General features: G+C 42.9%; 1 protein-coding gene across 4 annotated transcripts in view; it reads right to left on the reverse strand.

Annotated features, from left to right (window-relative positions):
- Positions 1-20,509, reverse strand: part of KIAA0319L (KIAA0319 like) — a 100,495-nt gene that overhangs the window by 51,776 nt on the left and 28,210 nt on the right. For all 4 annotated transcript variants that reach the window (XM_069586262.1, XM_069586272.1, XM_069586256.1 and 1 more), the window contains one exon: positions 11,930-12,441. In XM_069586262.1, coding sequence (XP_069442363.1) covers positions 11,930-12,441 — 512 coding nt within the window. The remainder of the gene's footprint in view (positions 1-11,929; positions 12,442-20,509) is intronic.

A 20,509-nucleotide genomic window follows, 5' to 3' on the forward strand; every position in this document is an offset into this window, starting at 1 on the left:
TACATGAACAGTTTATACAGCTAAATATCAAAAAAAACAAACAACCCAATCAAAAAATGGACAGAAGACCTAAACAGACGCTTTTCTAAAGAAGACAGAGATGGCCAACAGGCACATGAAAAGATGCTCCACATAGTCAATTGTTAGAGAAATGCAAATCAAAACTACAATAAGGTACCACTTCACAACAGTCAAAATAGACATCATCAAAAAGTCTTAAACGATAAATCCTGGGAGGGTATGGAGAAAAGGAAGCCTTCCGACATTGTTGGTGAGAATGTAAACTGGTGCAGCAACCACGGAAAACAGATTCCTCAAAAAATTAAAAAGAGAGTTACCGTAAGATCCAGGATGATATATCTAGAAATATATACATCTATATATATACACCATATATCTACAAAAGACAAAAGCGCTAATTGAAAAGATGCACGCACCCCAACTGCTCACAGCAGCACTGTTCACAGCAGCCAAGACATGAAGCAATAGATGAATGGATGAGCATGTGGTGTGTAAATCTGGTAGGCTACAGTCCATGGGGTCGCAAAGAGTAGGACACGACTGAGCGCCTTCACTGTCACTTTCACTTTATAGACACGCACACAATGGAATACTGGATGCATACATGTGTGCTCAGTGATGTCCAGCTCTTCGCGATCCCACGGATTGTAGTCCACCAGGCTCCTCTGTCCATGGGATTATCCTGGCAAGAATATTGACACTGACATTGAAGTTACTCAGTCATGTCTGACTGTTTGCAACCCCACGGACTGTAGCCTACCAGGCCTCTCCATCCATAGAATTTTCCAGGCAAGGGTACTGGAGTGGGTTGCCATTTGCTATTTCCTACTCCAGGGGATCTTCCCAACCCAGGGATTGAACCCATGTGTCTCCTGCAGCTCCTGCATTGACAGGCGGATTCTTTACCAGTGGGAAAGCAATGAGATATTACTCAGCCATAAAAAAGAATGAAACAATGCCATATGCAACAACATGGATGAAACCTAGAGATTATTATACTATGTAAAGTAAGTCAGACACAGAAAAACAAATATTATATCATTCACATGTGGAATCAAAAAAAAAAAGTAAAAATGAACTTATTTACAAAATAGAAACAGACTCACAGACATAGAAAACAAATTTATGGTTACCAAAGAGGAAAGTGGCAAGGGGGTGGGGGAGGATAAATCAGGAGTATGGGATTAACAGAAGCACACTCAGTCCAGTTCAGTTCAATTCAGTCGCTCAGTCGTGTCCGACTCTTTGCGACCCCATGAATCACAGCACGCCAGGCCTCCCTGTCCATCACCATCTCCCGGAGTTCACTCAGACTCACGTCCATCGAGTCCATGATGCCATCCAGCCATCTCATCCTCAGTCGTCCCTTTCTCCTCCTGCCCCCAATCCCTCCCAGCATCAGAGTCTTTTCCAATGAGTCAACTCTTCGCATGAGGTGGCCAAAGGACTGGAGCTTCAGCTTCAGCATCATTCCTTCCAAAGAAATCCCAGGGCTGATCTCCTTCAGAATGGACTGGTTAGATCTCCTTGCAGTCCAAGGGACTCTCAAGTGTCTTCTCCAACACCACAGTTCAAAAGCATCAATTCTTCGGCACTCAGCCTTCTTCACAGTCCAACTCTCACATCCATACATGACTACTGGAAAAACCATAGCCTTGACTAGACGGACCTTAGTCGGCAAAGTAATGTCTCTGCTTTTGAATATACTATCTAGGTTGGTCATAACTTTTCTTCCAAGGAGTAAGCGTCTTTTAATTTCATGGCTGCAGTCACCATCTGCAGTGATTTTGGAGCCCACAAAACAGTCTGACACTGTTTCCACTGTTTCCCCATCTATTTCCCATGAAGTGATGGGACCAGATGCCATGATCTTCGTTTTCTGAATGTTGAACTTTAAGCCAGCTTTTTCGCTCTCCTCTTTCACTTTCATCAGGAGGTTTTTTAGCTCCTCTTCACTTTCTACCATAAGGGTGATATCATCTGCATATCTGAGGTTATTGATATTTCTCCCGGCAATCTTGATTCCAGCTTGTGTTTCTTCCAGTCCAGTGTTTCTCATGATGTACTCTGCATATAAGTTAAATAAGCAGGGCGACAATTTACAGCCTTGATGTACTCCTTTTCCTATTTGGAACCAGTCTGTTGTTCCATGTCCAGTTCTAACTGTTGCTTCCTGACCTGCATACAGATTTCTCAAGAGGCAGTGTAAAAGAGACAAACAACAAGGATTCACTGTATAACACAGGGAACTATATTCAATATCTTATAATAAACTATAATGGAAAAGAATTCTTTAAAGTATGTATCCATACACATGCATAACCAATTCACTTTGCTGTACACCTGAAGCTAACACAATAAATCAACCATACTTCAATTAAAAACAACAACAGATAATGGGATAAAAGAACCAGAACTTAGATTAGAGGAGAAAGGGTACAGTTATAGCGGAAAAACGAATAAGGAAAAGGTATTATGGATCAGGCACTAATACCTTTAAAAAGGAAAAATACAGTAACAGGGATTTTTTAAAAATAATGTCACGTATTCATCTTTGGCTGTGTGGGTCTTTGTTGCTTGGGAGCTTTTCTCTGGCTGCAGTGAAGGGGGGCCCCTCCTGTCGCACAGCACAGGCCCTAGGGCGCACAGGCTTCGGCAGCTGCAGCGCGTGGGCTCAGGAGCTGCTGCTCCCGGACTCCAGAGCACAGGTTCAACAGCGGCAGTGTGCAGGCTTAGCTGCTCCTCGACATATGGGATCTCCCTGGACCAGGGACTGAACTGTGTCTCCTGCACTGGCAGGCAGATTCTTTACCACTGAGCCACCAGGGAGGCCCTAAGAGGATTCTTGGATACTGACAACAAAGGAACAGGCTGCCCAGTTTTTCTCCCAAAACAACAAGGCACTTAGATAAGGTTAAAAAGGTGGAGGGTGGGGGGTGTTAAGGATGTGTTTAGTGAACATATACACACAGACAACACGGGAAGGGCCTAGGTCACTAAGATGTGAGAAACCTACAACCCTGGTCCAGCCCCAGGAAGGGCAGCTGGGGCTAATAAAAATTTTGGTGTCTGCTGCTCAGATAACTGAGAATAAGGAGCTGGAGAAAACTAGATCCTCAGAGATTCCAAATGTGTCAGGAAATAATAACCAGAAGAATGAAAGAACCCTTGGCAAAAATTTCACAAGCCTAAAGGATTAAAGGAAAGATTTAAAAACAAAAACTAAGAGGAAGCAACCAAGTGGAAAACCCTGAGAGGCAAACCAAACCAAACCAAAAGTATGGATGAGGGGAAACAAAACTGCTTGGGTTTCTGTCCTTGGCTATGCAAGGCTCTGCTGCTGCTGCTCACACCCCACGCCTCTATCTTCTGGTAAGAGGTAAGTTCCGACTTTCTGTAGAGTCAGCACAAGCTTTCCTTGGTGATAAAAGACAGCAGAGAAGTGTCCAAGGGCTTGGCTCACTTATCCTTCTCAGAATGTGTTCTTCAGAAAGCCACGTGCTTGTAGGGGTTGAAAAGGTGTAATATTGACTACAAACGGGGAGATGGTGCTGGTAGAGAGAAAGGAGCACCTCAGATCTTCTGAAGTCAAAGCTTACATGTGGGGATACCTAATTGGGCCTTTATTTCCAGGGCTCAAAGAGAACACTCTCCTTTCAGAAAGCAGGATTGGCAGCAGTTAATTGCCAACGACTGAACTCCTTGCACTGCAAATGTTCCTGTACCCAGTCAGCAAGCTTCCATGCTCCTCCCACCAACAATTCAGAGGTTCATTACACAGAAAGGATAAAGTACTTACACCAAAAGCACAAGCTTCTCCTTCTCTAAGCTGAAAAAGGGGAATAAATTCATGGCATTCCTTTCCACTTCTAGAATTGCTAAAAGTTCACAGTATCTACTCTCCGAGGCAATATGTACGTATTTTCAAAAGAATGAAAAAATGCCATTGACAACCCCAGGCCTTTGCAATTCTGTACGCATTCAGGAAAAGAGTAATTTACCATACAATTTCTTCCTCCTTTGGATGCAGACTTGCTTGACCTACCCTAGTGAAAACAGTACAAACTAAAAACTAATGCTGCATCTGCAGTGCATACATTTCTCTTACTCTCTCTAGTATGTTAAACAGAAGTTTGAATTCCAAGTCCTCTTCTGAAAGAAAGGCCTAGCAGTTAACTATTCTGAATGCACAAGGTGATCAGACCACCCCACCAGCAGTCAATATTACACCAGAGCTATCCATGGCCTTCGGGATGAGACTGAAACTCCTAAGCATGGTGTAAGGTCAAATCTCATTGTCTGGATCTGAAGACTTCACTTTCCCCATTTTTTCGCAATGCTTTCGGTTCCCAACATGTAATGCCAAACTATGTAATGTCTCTGTGTAACACTGCACAAAGCCCACTTCCACTTCCAGGGTTTCAAAGTTCAAGCTCAGTATTCTTCCCTCCAGGTCCACCCACTCTCCACGTTAGACCATAAAGCTTGAGATCCTGTCTGTGCTTGCATGCATGCTAAGTCGCTTCAGCTGTGTCCAACTCTTTGCCACTCTGTAGACCACAGCTCGCCAGGCTCCTCTGACCATGGCATTCTCTGGGCAAGAATACTGGAGTGGGCTGCCGTGCCCTCCTCCAGGGGATCTTCCCAACCCAGGGCCTGAACCTGAGTCTCTTATGTCTACCTGCACTGGCAGGTGGCTAGCAGCAATTTATTGCCACTGTCTATGATTGTGAACAATAAGAAAAAGAACTCCCCAGCCAACACAACTTCAGGATCCTCCCCCCAACGACATACCTGAATTCTGTAAGGCCTAAGTTTGAGCTTTCACCATCTTCCAGTAGACTGTCAGGCCTAAATCTACCATAAGTCTAATTTTGCTTGTCTAATTTTATGGATCATAGTTATCCTGTAGTGTGCTGACTGTGTTCATCTCTGCCAATGCTGTGTTCAGTGACTTCATGTTCTAGTTTGAAACTGGTCATGGTGGTAGTATTTATACCACATAAATTAGCAAAAGTCTACAACTCAGGACTTGACTTTGTTTTATGGGGGAAGACCTAGTTGTTGAACACTAACCAGACCACGACTGTTACTGCTACAATGATCTACACTCCCTCTCCTTTAAAAACCAACTTCTTTTTCTCTTCAAAAATTCCACTGAATTGTCTGGAATTTCTATTCCACGATCAGAAAGTCACCAGTATGCTCAGTACCTTCATAGTTTGTTCCCTAACCTCTCACAAGACAGGCTACATTTAAGCTTTCAGGATCTGGTACAAAATGAAAATGTGGCTTACTTGTTCAAAAATCAAGAATCTCACGATAATGAGAGCAGAACACTAAATCAAGAACGAGGCCTCTCTCAGTGCGAGGGCTGCAGAGGCCGCATGCTCATAAAGTGATCCCTGACCTCCTTTTTTAAATTTTTAGTTTTCTCTAGTTGCAGCGAGTGGGGGTTATTCTTCCTTGCAGGGCCCAGGCTTCGCATTGCAGTGGTTTCTCTTGTTGTGGAGCACTGGCTCAGTAGTTGCGGCACACAGGCTTAGAGACTCCGCAGCAAGCGGGATCTTCCCAGACCAGGGATCGAACTGGTGTCCCCTGAATTGCAAGACAGATTTCCTTCCTACCCACTGGACCACCAGGGAAGCCCCCTCTGACCTATTCTTAAGAGTAAGTCTGCATGCCTCTAAGGATGCAGTTTCCCATGTATCTTCAATGCAATCGCTACCTATTCTCCCATACTTCAAGATTAAAGGTGAGATGCTATTTTATTTGCTCCCCTTCTCAACACCCTTTGCAAATCATTACTCTTTCATCTTCTCTGTAAAAGCCTCTTCCCTCTGCTATCTTGCTGCACTACATTTCAACTCTCATCGCAGCTGTCATCTCTCAAGTTACTCATTACTCCTACATTACTGATGGCTTTGACATCTGGCTCTCAAAATTTCTCTTCACTGCAAGTCCTTGCCTCCAGAGTAAGAGTAAAAGGACAGACTCTGGAGAGAATGAGACCGCCTGTGTTCACGTGTTGGTACTACCACAGAGTAGCTATGCTGCCTTGGCCATGTTCCCTAACCTTCTTTTCCCGAGTTTCCTCATTTATAAAATAAAAATTGGTAGCAGCAAGTCATAGGATTTGTTGTATAGATAAAACGGTTAATTCATGTAAAAGGCTCAGAATAGTACCTGACACACAGTAAGTACTCAGTAAACATTAACTGTTGCTGTTATCATCATTCCCATCATCCTTACTAAAGGTCTCAAGGTCTACATGGATAACTCATTCAACATGTTCTTTGAGCTCCTATCACCAATAAATTTCTTCTCTGCTCTATTGCAACAACTCTCTTCCATAGCTTCACCCTAGACCTTGTAATCACCATAACTTCTACACCTCTGAAATCTGAAATTCAAATATCCCCCATTCTCAGGACTACCTCCTGTCCTTCCAGCACATGTACCTGTCCCCCGTATCTGTTTCCCATCACCAAAATCTCTGAATGCCAGACTCCTGTACTGAACCTCTGTCAACCCCTCCCAACTTTGCCTCTCTTCCTTTCTTCTTACATCTCTCTTCTATCCACTCTCTTGACAATGACCTCCATTTCCATGCCTCAATTTCCTTCCCTACAAAACTGGCAAAGTTCTAATCTTGGATGAATCAAACCATCAACCTTTCCTTGACAGGGTTGCTGAGAGGTCCTGAGGAGAATCATACAACTATGATTGTAAATGCATGCTCTCCATCTTCAAGGCTACCCAGCCATCTTTCTATTTCCTAAGCTTGTTTACCATCTCCTATCCCGATCAATGGTCATTTCAGACCTTTACCACTCTCTCCAGATCTCTCATTCGCCTGCCTACTACCCACCCATCCCCACTCCACGTACCTGATTCTACTTTCAATAAATGATTTATTCCACTTCAGGAAAAAACAAGAATGAGGTTAGAACTACCACAATTTCCTTCTCTCGAACCAACAGTCCGCCTTAGTCACACCCATGCCCACTCACTCCTTCCTCCTATCACAGGGAAGGAGACGTCTCTCCTCCTGCGTAAGGCTCATCTGGTCCTCTGTGCTCTGTATTCTAACCCCCTGCCCTATGAGGCTGTGCTGTGCTCAGTCGTTTCAGTCGTGTCCAACTCTTTGTGACCCCATAGACTGCAGCCCACCAGGCTCCTCTGTCCATGGGATTCTCCAGGCAAAAATACTGGAGTGGGTTGCCATGCCCTCCTCCAGGGGATCTTCCTGACCCGGGGATCGAACCCACGTCTCTTAGATCTCCTGCACTGGCAGACGAGTTCTTTACCACTAGCACCACCTGGGAAGCCCTACAAGGCAGTGGTTCTCAAAGTGTGGTTCCCAGACCAGTAGCACTGGCACATGAGGAACGTGTGCTTAGTCACTCAGTGGTGTCCGACTCTGTGCGACCCCATGGGCTGTAGTCCGCCAGACTCCTCTGTCCATGGGATTCTCCAGGCAAGAATACTGGAGTGGGTTGCCATGCCCTCCTCCAGGGGATCTTCCCAACCCAGGGATCGAACCAAGGTCTCCCATAGTGCAGGCCGATTTTTTACTATCTGAGGCACCAGGGAAGCTGTAGAAATGCAAATTCTCAGGCCCGACTTTAAACAAAGTGAATCAGAAGCTTTGGAGCTGGGACCCAGCAATCTGTTTTTAACAGGGCCTCCAAGCGATTCTGTTGGAAGTTTGAGATCCTCAGCCCTGAGGGAGAACTGTCTTTGTCCTCTTTCCCATATCTTCAACTTCCTTTAGGACAATGGTTCCCTTGCCCAAAGAGCCGCCTTCTTGACTGCTCCATGGACCTTCTTGCACTTCTCCATTCTATTCATCACACAGTAACACATCTGACCATTTCATTCCCTGTTAAGATAAAGACTAATATTTTAAGAAGGCCTGAAGGCTGGCTCTTCCAATCCCAAAGAAGGGCAATGCCAAAGAATGATCAAACTACCATATAACTGCATTCATTTCACACACTAGTAAGGTTATGCTCAAAATCCTTCAAGTGAGACTTCAGCAGTATGTGAACCGAGAACTTCCAGCTGTACAAACTGGATTTAGAAAGGGCAGAGGAACCAGAGTTCAAATTGCCAACGTTCATTGGATCATAGAGAAAGCAAGGAAATTCTAGGAAAACATCACTTCTGCTTCACTGACTACACTAAAGACTTTGACTGTGTGGATCACAACAAACTGTGGAAAATTCTTCAAGAGATGGGAATACCAGACCACCTGACCTGTCTACTGAGAAATGAGTATGCAGGCCAAGAAGCAACTGTTAGAACTGGACATAGAGCAAAGGACTGGTACAAAGCTGGTAAAGGAGTGCATCAAGGCTGTGTACTGTCCCCCTGCTTATTTAACTTATACACAGGGTACATCATGAGAAACGCCGGGCTGAATCACGAACTATAATCAAGACTGCTGGGAGAAATACCAACAACCTCAGATACCCAGATGATGCTACGCTAATGGCAGGAAGTGAAGAAGAACTAAAGAGCCTCTTGATGAAAGTGAAAGAGGAGAGTGAAAAAGCTGGCTTAAAACTCAACATTCAAAAAACGAAGATCATGGCATCCAGTCCCATCACTTCATGTCAAACAGAAGTGGAAACAGTGACAGATTTTATTTTCTTGCTTCCCTTGTGGTTCAGTTGGTAAAGAATGAACCAACTGGGTTCGATCTCTGGCTTGGGAAGATCCCCTGGAGAAGGGAAAGGCTACCCACTCCACTATTCTGGCCCAGAGAAGTCCATGGACTGTATAGTTCACGGGGTCACAAAGAGTCAGACACAACTGAGCAACTTTCACTTTCACTTTATTTTCTTGGGCTCCAAAAACCACTGCTGACAATGACTGCAGCCATGAAACTGAAAGATGTTTACTCCTTGGAAGGGAAGCTATGACCACCCTAGACAGCATATTAAAAAGCAGAGACATCACTTTGCCAACAAAGTTGCATACACTCAAAGCTATGATTTTCACAGTAGTCATGTACAGATGTGAGAGCTGGACCATAAAGAAGGCTGAGTGCCAAAGAACTGATGCTTTTGAATTGTGCTGGTAGAGAAGACTCTTGAGAGTCTCTTGGACAGCAAGGAGATCAAACCAGTCAATCCTAAAAGAAATCAACCCTGGATATTCACTGGAAGGACTGATTGTGAAGCTCCAATACTTAGACCACCTGATGCAAAGAGCCAACTCATTGAAAAAGCTTTGGTGCTCGGTGACTGAAGGCAGGAGAAGAGGCAGCAGGGGATGAGATGGTTGGATGGCATCACTGACTCAACGGACGTGAATTTGAGCAAACTCTAGGAGACAGTATAGGACAGGGAAGCCTGGTGTGCTGCAGTCCATGGGGTCACAAGAGCTGGACATGACTTAGCAACTGAACAACAACAAGGCTCTGAACACCTCTGAAGCCTCTTGTTTCTCTAAAGGTCTCTTGCTCTGTTTGCCAAACAAGACCAGTCTCTCTCAACTTTTTGATCTTGCCATCTTCTAAGGCATCTAACAAACTTTGAAATGGTTATTCTTTCTGCCTGAATTACTCTGCCTGTTTTTTTTTTTTCCCCTAACTCCTACTTCTACTTCAATCTCAGCTTCAACTTCCCTTACTTAGGGTGGCCTAACTTTACCCCTTAATCTTAAATAGGTCCCTGTCAGATGTTCTTACAGTACTCTACTTACCTTCTCATAATGTACACTGAGGTTATAAGTATTTAATAGTCATAAATGTCATGCCTATTTTCCTTGCCAGAGTGTAAGCTCTATTAGGGCAGGAATCAGGATCTTATTTGATATAACACTTGCACTGCCTTGCTTTTAGTACACCACCTTACAGACAGTGAATGTGCGGTAAATATGTGCTGACTAAACCTCTGCACACACCGGACCTCTCTCCAGAATTTTTTTTTTTTAACCTTTAAACCCCAAGTGAAATTCTACACATCCATTAAGAAATAAGTTAAACACCTCTGTAAACTCTTCCCTGAATATACACATCACTTGCCTGCTCAAGAGGGTCACTTCTTCTTTTGTGTTCCTATTGTGTAGTATTGGGTTAGCCAAAAGTTCATTCAGGTTTTTCCATAAGATGTTATAGAAAAACCCAAACAAACTTTCTGGTCAACCCAATAGATAAATCTACTATGTAATAATTATACACTACTGGGGGACTTCCCGAGTGGTCCAGTGGTTAGGAATCCACCAGCCAATGCCAGGGACACGGGTTTGATCCCTGGTCTAGGACGATCCCACCTGCTACAGGGTAACGAGGCCTGTGGGCCACAGCTACTGAGCCAACTTGCCTTAGAACCCATTCTTCTGCAACAAGAGAAACCACTGCAATGAGAAGCCTGCACGCCACAAAAACAGAGTAGCCCCCACTCACTGCAACTAGAGAAAGTCCATGTGCAGCAATGAAGACCCAGCAGTCAAATAAAGGAAAATAATAATAAAATAAAATTTTAAAAGTTGGTTCTTAAAAAAAAAAAAAATTATACATTATTGTAAACACCATCTTTGTGCCTGAGTTACCACTAGACTATAAACTCCTGAGAGCACAGATCATGTCTTGTTTACCTCTAGAGCTTAGCAAAGTGCCTGACACTGATAATAAGTGAAAGTTGCTCAGTCATGTCTGACTCTCTGTGATCCCATGGACAGTTCGTGGCATTCTCCAGGCCAGAATACTGGAGTAGGTAGCCTTTCCCTTCTCCAGGGGATCTTCCCAACCCAGGGATCAAGCCCTGGTCTCCCTCACTGCAGGCAGATTCTTTACCAGCTGAGCCACCAGGGAAGCCCAAGAATACTCGAGAGTATCCCTTCTCCAGAGGATCTTCCAGACCCTGGAATCGAACCGGGGTCTCCTGCACTGCAGGCGGATTCTTTACCAACTGAGCTATGAGGGAAGCCTGACACTGATAATAAAATCCATAAATGTTTATGAGCAAATTGAACCTAACACTGTAGCTCTAAAACCACACTGAAAGGCTTTGCTGTTCATTAGCTGCATGATCAAATTGTTTAACCTATTTGGACCTCAGTTTCCTCACTAGGAAAACGGGGTTAATAACACATACTTGGAAATATTGCTATGAAAATTAAACAAAATGACATAACACAACGATTAGCACACAGTGTCTGGCATGTAGTAGCCTCCCCACTCTGGCTTTAACTTGATAGAGACAACCAGGACAAAACACAGACAAAAATAAGTCACAGCAACTGAGGGAGAATGAGCACAGGGTGAGTCATTCCTCTTAATCATTTGCCCAGGAAGATCAACAATGAGGAAACATAATAAGCAGAATAAACTCTACTGGTAGTATCTCCCTTGGCATACAAAGCTTGGTAAGAATACATCCAAGGCCTCTTGGCTAATGGCCACATCCGGCTCCCCAGACCAGCAGGTCCAGGTCTTATGCAGCACCAGGATGGTTACTTTAGAATGGAATAGAAATTACCTCATAAGGAAAGTGTTTACCAGCAGGAGATGGGAGAGGAGGAGGAGAACTTGACTGCAACCGCATCAATCAAGTGTTTTGCAATCTGGCAGAAAACACTGCAGAATCGCTGGTGGAGACTAACACCCACACAAACGCACTTACCTGTAGCCAAGAACCAGCTTAGACAAGATAATGAGCAGCTTTCTGCTTTAACCAAAACAATGGTCAGCCCTGCATGGAGTGTACATCTCTAAAGATCAAATTACCCTGGAACATCTGGGCAGCCCCTACTAAGACGACACTAAGCAGCTGCGTCCATACACTCCTCAGCCTATGAGCGCTGCCCACGAGCACAGCTTCAAAGCTCGTGTGTGCCAAATGCAAGAGCAGATTAGACCAGTTCTCTAGTCACTCCTCATTCATGATATGCTTACCTCTGCAGAGCCGGTGCTGTTTACATCACCTAGTTCGTTCGTTTTAGAAGGCTGTGTCACCGCAGCTACTTCTTCACTGGGATTCTCTCTCTTCCGAAGCTTTCTGATTAAGCTCCACTGGTCACTCGATAAAGCGGGTCTGAGTGGAGTTCTGGGTGGGCTCCACCTCCTCCAAGATGCCCTGCTCCAATCTAGCCCCAAAATATGTGGTACATCATCCTCAGGCAGAAAGTCCAAATCATCTTCAATTTGGAATTTTTGGAAAAACACCAGCATTGAGTTGGAAGAGTCTGTCCTAAAAGCCTGGCAGCTCTGGGGCCTGCTGCAGTCTGCCTGGATGCACATCCCCTCTAACCACCAAAAGGCATGACAGGCAGAGTCCTGGCAGCAGGCAGCCCAACATGACTGGAGAGAGGGGGTTCCTTCTAGAAGTTGGAGGTGATTTTCTCCCCTGGATCTCAGGCCAACGCCAAACTGTGTCTTCACCCACTGGCACCTGCTCTCCTTGGCATCTAAAAACAAAGAATGGAAACATTTTAAAATGAAATAAAAACAGAGACTCCAGCTCTGTTAAGAGTCCTGAACACCAACATCGGAGGCTATTTTGAAGATTGGTTTTTAAGAGGGTGGGAAAGCTGTCTGGTAAGTGGAAAAGAAGACACAAAAGAGAAAGGTTTTTTGGCTCAGGATATTTTAGCTGGTAGAAGTATTGCTCCACACTCACTGCTGGCCCTCCTCAGTAAGTCCTTGCATGGAGACCTCTTACACAGAACTCCAGTTCATGAAACAAAAAAACAACAGAGCTCTTCTGGTGACCATGCGCTGAAGGACGGGGGCAGGGTCCCACTCACCCCCAAGGCCTTTCTCTGGGACAGTATGAAGATTATGGGTCCAGAAGAGCAGGAAGCTGAAGAAGATGGAGTACTCCCCCTCCACTGAACTGGTAGTAACACAGACTGAGTTCTCTCAACCTCTTGCAGGCTGCAGGTTCATCCATTTCCTAATCAGCAGCTGGTCATAGTCAGGTGGCTTTGCACATCACAGCATTAATCAGAGCAGTCGTAAAGTTTACCAAAAATTTTATTCTGCTAGATGAACTTCCTGATGAGAAGCTATGTCATAATAAGAAATAAAGGAATAGAAGTACAACAGTGGCCTACTATGGTTAACCTAGATAACATGGTCCAAAATTCTGGCTAACGTTGCTAATGGATAAACTTTTGAGCCACTGAATTTTTTCAGGCATGGTACTGGTTTTCCTGAAATATTACCTCATTTCTATTTTCTTAGGTATAGTTAAAGCATGTTCTAAATTATAGTTTTTACACAGAGTTCATTTTAAGGTCTTATACAGTTGTCTATAACCAACTATGGTCAGGGTAATGTGTATGTTAGTCATTCAGTCGTGTTCGACTCTTTGCAATCCCATGGACTGTAGCCACCAGGCTTCTTTGTCCATGGAATTTTCCAGGCAAGAATACTGGAGTGGGTAGCCATGCACTTCTCCAGGGCATCTTCCCAACACAGGGATCGAACCTGGGTCTCGTGCACTGGAGTACTCCTGCACTACTCGAATCTGGTAAAGGCAGATTCTTTTCCATCTGAGCCACCTCTAAGAAGTCAAGATTATACAGGGCCAGAACCAGGCGAGGCAAGGGAGATGCCTTGGGCACAAGTGTTAAGGAAGTGCTTAGTCTTAAGAGTCATGTAAGTGCAGGGCTGGCTTATCCCACCCTGAGACTGAATGTCTCCTTAAATTTCATACCTTAGGCACCTCTTTCTTCACCCTAGTCCCAGCCTGGGGTCACAGCATAAAATGCAGAACCACATATAGAAAATGCGTAGTAGAATCAAACCACCGAAGCAATATACAGTTATGTCTGCAGGCACGCATAACTGGAAAAGGGCTACGACTGGCTAAAGCAACAAGTGGATAATCCACCAAAGCCAAAGGAAACACTTACTAAATGTGGATACTAGTCAACTGAAAGACAAGAGAAAAATAGGAAGGCTTGTGGATTATGGAGTCAGTCACTACGGAAGCCAATCGACCACTGTGCTTCTGAAAAAAGAAACCCAGGCACCAACCTAACGTCAGACAAGGCAACTTAGAGGCCAGAAAAAACAGAACTTCCTTAAGAAAAGATGAATAAATAGAAACTATTTTAAAAATGAAGCTACCAAGAGCTACAGAAACGCCCCTCATTTCTTCATCCACCTTCTCACACAATAACCAATGGTATGACTCAGTAACAGCTGAGTGCACAGTTTATTGAAATCAGTAAATTGTTACATCAATAACTACTGTCAGTCACTTTTAGATCAACTTTCCATCATTCTTCTCACAAAAAGTCTCTCGTATTTAATACACTGAAAAGATCCACAAAAATGAAAATAACTTGCACTTTTCTGTAAGCCAGTATTTTTTTAACATGCTGTGACCTCCACTTCTGTCCTTGAAGGAGAAACTGCCACAGAATTTGCATTCCCACTGTTGAGAAACTAGAAAACTAGACAAAAAATATATATAAACAATTGGCTTGGGGCACTGAACAACAATGTGGTCTGAGAGAAAGAAAATAAACAAGGAAATAAACAAGGGTGAGCCCTGTGATCACTCTGGCTTTCTGTTTACAGACCAGGCATGCTGCAGACTGTGAAACAGGGAAGAACCTAAGCAGAGCACAGAGGCCTTGCTCAGCTGAGGAAACAAGAGTTCAAGGTGACTGTGGCAGCAAGAAACTACCAGAAAGAAGGAGCTACATGGAGAATGAGCTCCAGACATCTGGATAGTGGCTCCCCTTGGTGTAATACTAATTTACACCAAGTGTAGGTTGAAACCATGAAAGTTTAGAAAGCATTTTGAACTGAATAAAACTGAAAACACAACATACTAAAATGTGTGGGATACAGTTATAGCAATGTTCAGAGGGACATTTATAGCTTTACATGCTTGTTTTAGAAAAGAAGAAAAGTCTAAAATCAATGATCTAGAAAGACACACATGCAGAATGCACTGTGATGACAGAAGCAGAGACTGGACGATAGAGCTGCAAGCCAAGAAAAGCCAAGGACGGACAGTGACCACCGGGAGCTAGGAGGAGCTACAGGAGGGTTCTACCCAAAGATTCAGAAGGAACCAGCCCAGCCAACACCCTGACTGAGGACTTCTAACCTCCAGAACTTTCAGCCTAAGCACAACTTTCTCCCCTTGCCTGGAAGAGTGCTTCAGAAGCCAGACGGCTCCAAGACTACCAAGGGCCTAGATCCAGGGGCCACTGACATTTGGAGATGTGGTTGTGGCCTTTACTTAGATTGAATGAAGATTCCCAGATGCTATTTGATGAACATGGACAGGGGTAGATGATGCTGGAAAACTACAGGAATCTGTTGTTGTGGGGCTTCTCTCTCTCTCAAGTCAAAATTAACAGCCCAACTGGAGCAAGGGGTAAAGCCCTGGATGCAAATATGAGAAGCTCCACCAGGTACCTATGCAGTACAAGCATAATGGTTTGAAACAAAGATGTCAGACCTAAAGCAAAATAAATACTTCTGAAGGGTCCGCTCCGAAAGGGCAAACAAAACTGTCACAATTGATATAGGTTTGAAGTAGAAGCACAGAAGTTCCACAGAGAAAGAGTACTATAATGTAGGAAAGTCTTCAAACATAAATTCTCCTTTATTAAGCACCAGAGAGATTATACTGACAGAAAAAGCTCATAAACAAAGAATGCGTGACAGACATTATGAGCAGTTCGTTTCTTTTAATCGTCATAAAATTCACATAAGAAAACAACCTTATAGACGTACTGAGTGTGGGAAATTCTTAAAGATGTACTTAACATGATTAATCATTAGGGAATTCACTACAGAGAGAAACCCTATAAAGGCAATGAATGCGGAAAAGCTTCAGAAAGAACTCTATTCTATTAAGTCATCAGAGAAATCAGACCAGTCAGAAACCCTTACTACTGTAAAGACTGGGAGAAAGTCTATGCTCAGAAGGTAGCCCTTACTCACCATGACAGAATACGTTGTGGAGAAAGACCTTTTATATGTAATGAAGGCGGTAAAGTTTTCAGGGATAACAACTGTGTTGGAACATAAGAAAATCCACACTGAAGAGAAACCATACTGGTATAATCAATGTGGAAAAGTCTTTAGGAAGAACTCAACTCTTATTAACCATCAAAGAATGCATAAAAGAAAGAAACCCCATCACTGCAGTAAACATGGAAAATCTTTCAGATATACAACCTTTGCTGGACATCAGAAGACTCACAGTGAAAACAAACCTTACTGATGTAATGACTGTGGAAAATTCCATAGGAAGAGCTCAATTCTTATTGGACATCAGAGAACAATACCAGAGAAACAAGATTAATGTGGAAAGACTTTTCCCCCAAAGTTCAGCCCTTAAACAACATAAGAAAATTTATAACAAAGAAAGAATCATGAAATGTAGTTAAAGTGGTAAATCACACAGAAGTAGTTTATTCCTTCTGAGCGTTAAGAGAAGACATTCAATAAATCATACATCTAACAAAAGTATTCTGTGTACTTCTATCCTGGAGAATTTCCCACTTGTGAGTATTTCAGTGTAGTTTGTACTGGTGAAATATTTGAAGAACCTAAACATCTATCAATATAGAAATAGTTACTGCAGAATACTAAACAGCAAGTGAAAAGAACTAGGTCGAGTTCCTTATGTAGCCGAAGAAATATCCCCATGATACCTTGTTAAGTTAAAATAGCAAGGTGCAGAAAACCTATGTGTTATGGTCTTATATTCTTCAGAATGAAGCTTTTTTGTTTGTAGATAAATGCATTCAAAAAGATCTGGAAAAGTAAAGGCCAAACTTTAACAGGGAGAAAAATAATGATCTTATGCTTTCATCATAAAAGACAGAAAAAAAAAAAAGAGTAAATTATATCCAAAATAAGCAGAGAAAGGAAAAAATAAAGAGTAACCAATGAAACAGAAAACAAACAAAAAACAATAGAGAAAAATCAACGAAACACAAATCTAGTTGTCTGAAAGGTCAATAAAACTGGTAAAGCTCTAGCGTGACTGATGACAAAAAAAGAGAGAAGTCACAAATTGACAACATCAGGAGTTAAAGAAGGGTTATCATTACTGATTCATTAAACGAGTGGCACCAACTATGGTCCAAGGGCCCACTCTAGCTGCTGCCTATTATTGTAAATAAACTTTCACTGGAACATAGTCACTCACACTCATTTATTTATCTATTATCTATGGCTGCTTTTGTTCTAATGGCAGAGTTAAGTAGCTGCAACAGAGTTATCTCAATATTAATAAAGCCTAAAATATTTACTATTTTGCCCTTTAAGAAAGTTTGCCAACCCCAGGTGTATGAGAATACACTTTTTTCGAATTACTATTTATTACTGAAAGATGCTTACTCCTTGGAAGAAAAGTTATGACCAACCTAGACAGCATATTGAAAAGCAGAGACATTATTTTGCCAACAAAGGTCCGTCTAGTCAAGGCTATGGTTTTTCCAGTGGTCATGTATGGATGTGAGAGTTGGACTGTGAAGAAAGCTGAGTGCCGAAGAATTGATGCTTTTGAACTGTGGTGTTGGAGAAGACTCTTGAGAGACCCTTGGACTGCAAGGAGATCCAACCAGTCCATTCTAAAGGAGATCAGCCCTGGGCATTCTTTGGAAGGAATGATGCTAAAGCTGAAACTCCAGTACTTTGGCCACCTCACGCGAAGAGTTGACTCATTGGAAAAGACCCTGATGCTGGGAGGGATTGGGGGCAGGTAGAAAAGGGGACGACAGAGGATGAGATGGCTGGATGGCATCACCTACTCGATGGATGTGAGTTTGAGTGAACTCCGAGAGTTGGTGATGGACAGGGAGGCCTGGCATGCTGCGATTCATGGGGTTGCAAAGAGTCGGACATGACTGAGCGACTGAAATGAACTGAACTGAGAGCCTAAATTTGGATGTTAACAATAGGAGACTGATAAGTTCCAAATGACTCTGATTTTTAGAGAGATGCAAATTATTTCTGTCTGGTATAAAAGGTTTAACTAAAAAAGCACACTTACTTCCCATCTAGCTATTATCCTTACCTTCTTATTCCTTCATCTCTTCAACAATTTTTTTTTTTTTTTTGGCCACATTGCACAGCATATGGGATCTTAGTTCCCTGACCAGGGACTGAACCTGCACCCTCTGTAGTGGAAGCTCAGAGTCTTACCCACTGGACCATCAGGAAGTCCTCAACAAATATTATTGAGCGTCCGTTTCATGCTAGGCATTTCTTTGATGGAGCTTATAATTTAGATGGGGGAGACAGTGATTAAATAGACATAATAAAAAATGCAGAACTGCAACCTAATATAAGTGCTATGAAGGAAAGAAATTCAGTCTTCAGAGAATAAAGGTAGCTAACTTTAGAGCTTACTTATCAGAAATATTATCAAATATGATAGGATATCAAAACAGTCACTGTATGATGTCTGGAATGAAAAACACTGGAATAACTTACATCCCTCAACAGAGAACTGGTTAAGTAAACTGAGGAAGATTTATGCAGTTGCTGGGATAAGGCCACTCTCTATAGTCATGATATGAAATGATATCCAGGAAACATTAGAACATTATGTGGAGAAAGAAGGTGTAGAGCAGTGTGTATAGTATGCCACAATCTGTGTGTGGGGGGAAAAAAAGTTTATATGTGTATGTATATATATACACACATATACATGCATAGACTATTTTTGGAAGAATATTCAAGAAACTGGCATGGTGGCTTTTAGGAGGGAAAACTAGGTACCTGAGAAATTTGTTTGTTCACTAAATATGAATATATACCTTTAGAATGTCTACAATGTATATGTACTATATTTGGGAAAATAAAATTTAAAAATAGTAAATAAAATTTTCAATGGCTGCACTCCCTTTGAATGAACCAAAATCCTTAACATAACCTAAAAACATCTCATATGATCTGAACCCTGCCTACCTTTTAGCCCACCTTGCATCATGCTCTCTCCCTCCTCTTCATCATGTTCCACAACCATCCTTCATTCACTCCTCAAATGCACCACACTCCCTCTCCTAACTTGGCTTTGTACATGCTGCCACCTCTATTCAGAATTTCCTTGCCTCCCTTCTTTAACCAGTTAACTCCTCATATGAGGATGCAGTTCAACCATCATTTCCTCAGAGACACGCCCACACTAAGACAAGTCTCTCTAGTACACCCTTTGGACCCTGTAGCCTCTTTGCCTCAAAGTAATTATAAAACTTATAAAGTTATATTTATTTGTGTCTTCATCTGTTCAATGTCTTTCCCCCACAACTTCTCTGTAAGCTCCAGAATGAGAGGACCATGTCTGGCTTCTTCCCACCCCCACCACTCCACCCCCCAACCACTGTGTCTCCAATTCTAGCAGAGGACTCAGAAAATTACTTTGTAGGTGAAAAAACTGTGAAAAACTCTTAAAGAGACGGGAATACCAGACCACCTAACCTGCCTTCTGAGAAACCTGTATGCAGGTCAGGAACCAACAGTTAGAACTGGATGTGGAACAACAGACTGGTTCCAAATTGGGAAAGGAGTGTGTCAAGGCTGTATATTGTCACCCTGTTTATTTAACTTCTATGCAGAGTACATCATGCAAAATGCTGGGCTGGATGAATCACAAACTAGAATCAAGATTGCTGGGAGAAATAGCAATAACCTCAGATATGCAGATGACATCACCCTTATGGCAGAAAGCGAAGAGGAAATAAAGAGCCTTTTGATGAAGATGAAAGAGGAGAGTGAAAAAGCTGGCTTAAAGCTCAACATTCAAAAAACTAAGATCATGACATCTGGTCCCATCACTTCATGACATACAGATGGGGAAACAATGGAAACAGTGAAAAATTTTATGTTCCTGGGCTCCAAAATCACTGGGGACAGTGACGGCAGCCATGAAATTAAAAGACGCTTGTTCCTTGGAAGAAAAGCTATGACAAACCTAGATAGTATATTAAAAAGCAGACAATACTTTGCCTCCAAAAGTCCATATAGTCAAAGCTATGGTTTTTCCAGTAGTCTTGTACAGATGTGAGACCTGGACAATAAAAAAGGCTAAGTGCTAAAGAACTGATGCTTTCAAACTGTGGTGTCGGAGAAGACTCTTAAGACTTCCTTGGACTGCAAGGAGACCAAACCAGTCAATCCTAAAGGAAATCAACCCTGAATATTCACTGGAAGGACTGATGCTGAAGCTGCAGGAAGCTCCGATACTTTGGCCACCTGATGCAAAGAGCCGACTCAATGGAAAAGACCGTGATGCTAGGAAAGATTGAGGGAAGGAGGAGAAGGGAACCAGAGAGGACAAGATGGTTGGAAGGCATCACCAACTCAATGGACATGAGTGTGGGCACGCTCTGGCAGATGGTGAAGGACAGGGAAGCCTGGCGTGCAGCAGTCCATGGGGTCACAAAGAGGCAGACACAACTCAGCAACTGAACAGCAACAACAACAGGTGATCAAAGACCCTTTTTGAATGAATGCATAAACAAATGCATGTATGCATGGAGGAAATAT

Source organism: Ovis canadensis, chromosome 1, assembly GCF_042477335.2.
Source record: "Ovis canadensis isolate MfBH-ARS-UI-01 breed Bighorn chromosome 1, ARS-UI_OviCan_v2, whole genome shotgun sequence".
Lineage (NCBI taxonomy): Eukaryota > Metazoa > Chordata > Mammalia > Artiodactyla > Bovidae > Ovis > Ovis canadensis.